At 41.1% G+C, this 2,410-nt stretch overlaps 1 protein-coding gene across 4 annotated transcripts in view; it reads right to left on the reverse strand.

The window, feature by feature from the left end:
- Nucleotides 1–760: 760 nt before the first annotated feature.
- Nucleotides 761–2,410, reverse strand: part of arfip1 (ADP-ribosylation factor interacting protein 1 (arfaptin 1)) — a gene marked incomplete at its 3' end in the record, with an annotated part of 13,290 nt that continues 11,640 nt past the window's right edge. For all 4 annotated transcript variants that reach the window (XM_014011446.1, XM_014011444.1, XM_014011445.1 and 1 more), the window contains 2 exon segments: nt 761–862; nt 1,424–1,532. In XM_014011446.1, coding sequence (XP_013866900.1) covers nt 761–862; nt 1,424–1,532 — 211 coding nt within the window.

Below are 2,410 nucleotides of genomic sequence, written 5' to 3' on the forward strand. Positions count from 1 at the left end.
GATTTGTCGCGTTCAGACTGTCATAAAAAAATCGGATATGAGTCAGATGGGTCAAAAAAATCGGATTTGGGTCGGATTTGCCTGCAGTGTGAACGTAGCCTTTGAATTTCACCTTTTCTACATTTACAATTATTAAAAAGAAAGCACAGACACCACATCATCCATAGTATAGAGCATCAATCTGGCCTGCTATTAGCACATTAAATTATTAGCCTGCTTCTCTGATGGTATAGAGGTGCATTAGTGCCTATGCTATGGACAGATTACACATCTGGAAAAGCTAATAGTCCACAGGTTAAGGTATGATAACTGATCAGATATGAATATGTAAAGAAACTGTATAGTTGGTTGAATGTGTGTCAGTATTAAAGCTCCATTAAGATTCGGCCCATGTCAGGACTTCAAGCTGGAAAACCTGTTTAGGTAAACTGGAAAAAACACTCCCCAACAACCTAAATAAACATTGAGGTACAAAGATTTTACACCAGAAACATTCATTTTTAAACCACAGGTCGGTGGCTCCAAGGAGCAAACAAACACAGCCAGAGCAAAGCCTCAAACTACATCAGTCGGCCCACACTTCAGCAAAGGAGATGTTTGGAGAAACCAGAAACAAAAAGATGTTTTATCATGAGTGAAGCACAGCCTGCAGCTGCAAGGTGCAGATGGGAAACAAAAACATTTTTAAAAGGAGTTATAGATCAATAGGCTGTGGTTGGAGTTTGGTATTGTTGGATTCATACACCATGGCCCCAGGTACCTTTCTCAACCTGACTGTCACTGGAGCAGCGTGCCAGGCGGGTGGCAACAGCTGAACTGGGAGCTACAGGTGTCACAGGAGACGTGGGCACGCTTGCTGACCCTGGGAGATATTCAAAGTTAGGAGTGTTTTAGTATGTTACCCTCCTGCCATAAAAACCTAAAAAGGAGGGAATTTCCCATTAATGTAAACACGTGAGTGTGTTTTTCCACTATTATAGTAACTCTGCTCATGTTCCAGGTTGAACATGCTAATGAACAAAGGCCTTCCTCAACCGGAGAGAACAACACGGAAAATAGCCATGGCAACACTGAAGCGAGCAGGCTGCAACAGCTCTCAGCTCTGTGGGGAGATTTTTTATTTGCATTTGGACGATGAAAGGGAAGTGGGACGGGTTCTAAACAGGAGATCAGAGGAAGCTCATTAAAACCTAATGAATTTTCACTTTTACAATTTTAAATTTCTTGCCTTTCATTTTTTTTTTACAAAGATAATACACAAAGCTGGAACACTGGGAAGCAGAAAACGCTTGAACAAAATTAAATATTGTGACATGATAAAGCAGAATGAAGTGATTGCTTTACAGAACTCAACAATGGGTAAACAATAGGCACACAAATGAAAGAGAAGAAAAAAGGGCGGGGGATAAAAGAGTGTTGTTACCTTTGTATGGTCCTGATTCAATGATGCCCTCTGCTGTTGAAGCAAAGCTGCTGGAAGCAGCACCAGATTCTGAGAGGTTCAGAGCTCCTGKGTTACAGGGGTGGGAGTCCTGCAAACAGATAATATTTTATATAAACAATATAAGCATGAAAAATCAATTAGGATGGAAGAAAGTGTCCTGTACACCGCACACACTTACTGCTCCTTAACTAAACGCTCCACCTGTGGAAAAGTAATGCACTAAGTATGAACAGTAACAGCTTGATCAACTTAATTTATCAGTGATTAAAATAATGTTTTCTGTGACAAACTTATATACTGAATGCAAACTAAATTGGACAGGCTAACTCTGCAGAAGATGTGCTTTTTGAATGTATTTTTCTACTTTTCTGTACTTTTCCTGTCTGTAGGGTTTCCAGATGCTGAATGAAGCAAACAGCTTGCAGAGGTACAAGATCGAGGAAATAAGACCACTAGTGCTGTACCAAACGATTATTTTCTAATCGATTAATCTAACCATTATTTTTTTGATTAATCGATTATTCTAACAACAAATCTATAAGTTATTCTGATGTGAGTGCACTGGATATTGGGGGACGCCATGGGTGACAGGAGCGATGTGTGATCTGCAGCGGTTGACTGAGACATAGTGCTGACGATCAGAGAGATAGGATGTGAACCATTTAAGTGCTAGACCTGAAATGCTGAAAACTGACTGTAGACGGCTCAGGAGAATGGTGTGATCAGTTGTGTCGAATGCTGCACTGAGGTCAAGGAGAAGGAGGAGGATGAGGGATCCAGAGTCGGAGGCAAGGAGGAGGTCATTGGTTACTTTGAGAAGGGCGGTTTCTGTGCTATGATGAGTACGGAAGCCAGACTGAAAAGTTTCAAAGAGCTGAAAGGATTGGAGGTATTGCTGAAGTTGAGCACAAACTGATCGTTACAGAATTTTTGAAAGTAGAGGGAGGTTGGAGGTGGGTCCAAAAC

The sequence above is a fragment of the Austrofundulus limnaeus genome, unplaced genomic scaffold (genome assembly GCF_001266775.1).
Source record: "Austrofundulus limnaeus strain Quisiro unplaced genomic scaffold, Austrofundulus_limnaeus-1.0 Scaffold80, whole genome shotgun sequence".
Classification (NCBI taxonomy): domain Eukaryota; kingdom Metazoa; phylum Chordata; class Actinopteri; order Cyprinodontiformes; family Rivulidae; genus Austrofundulus; species Austrofundulus limnaeus.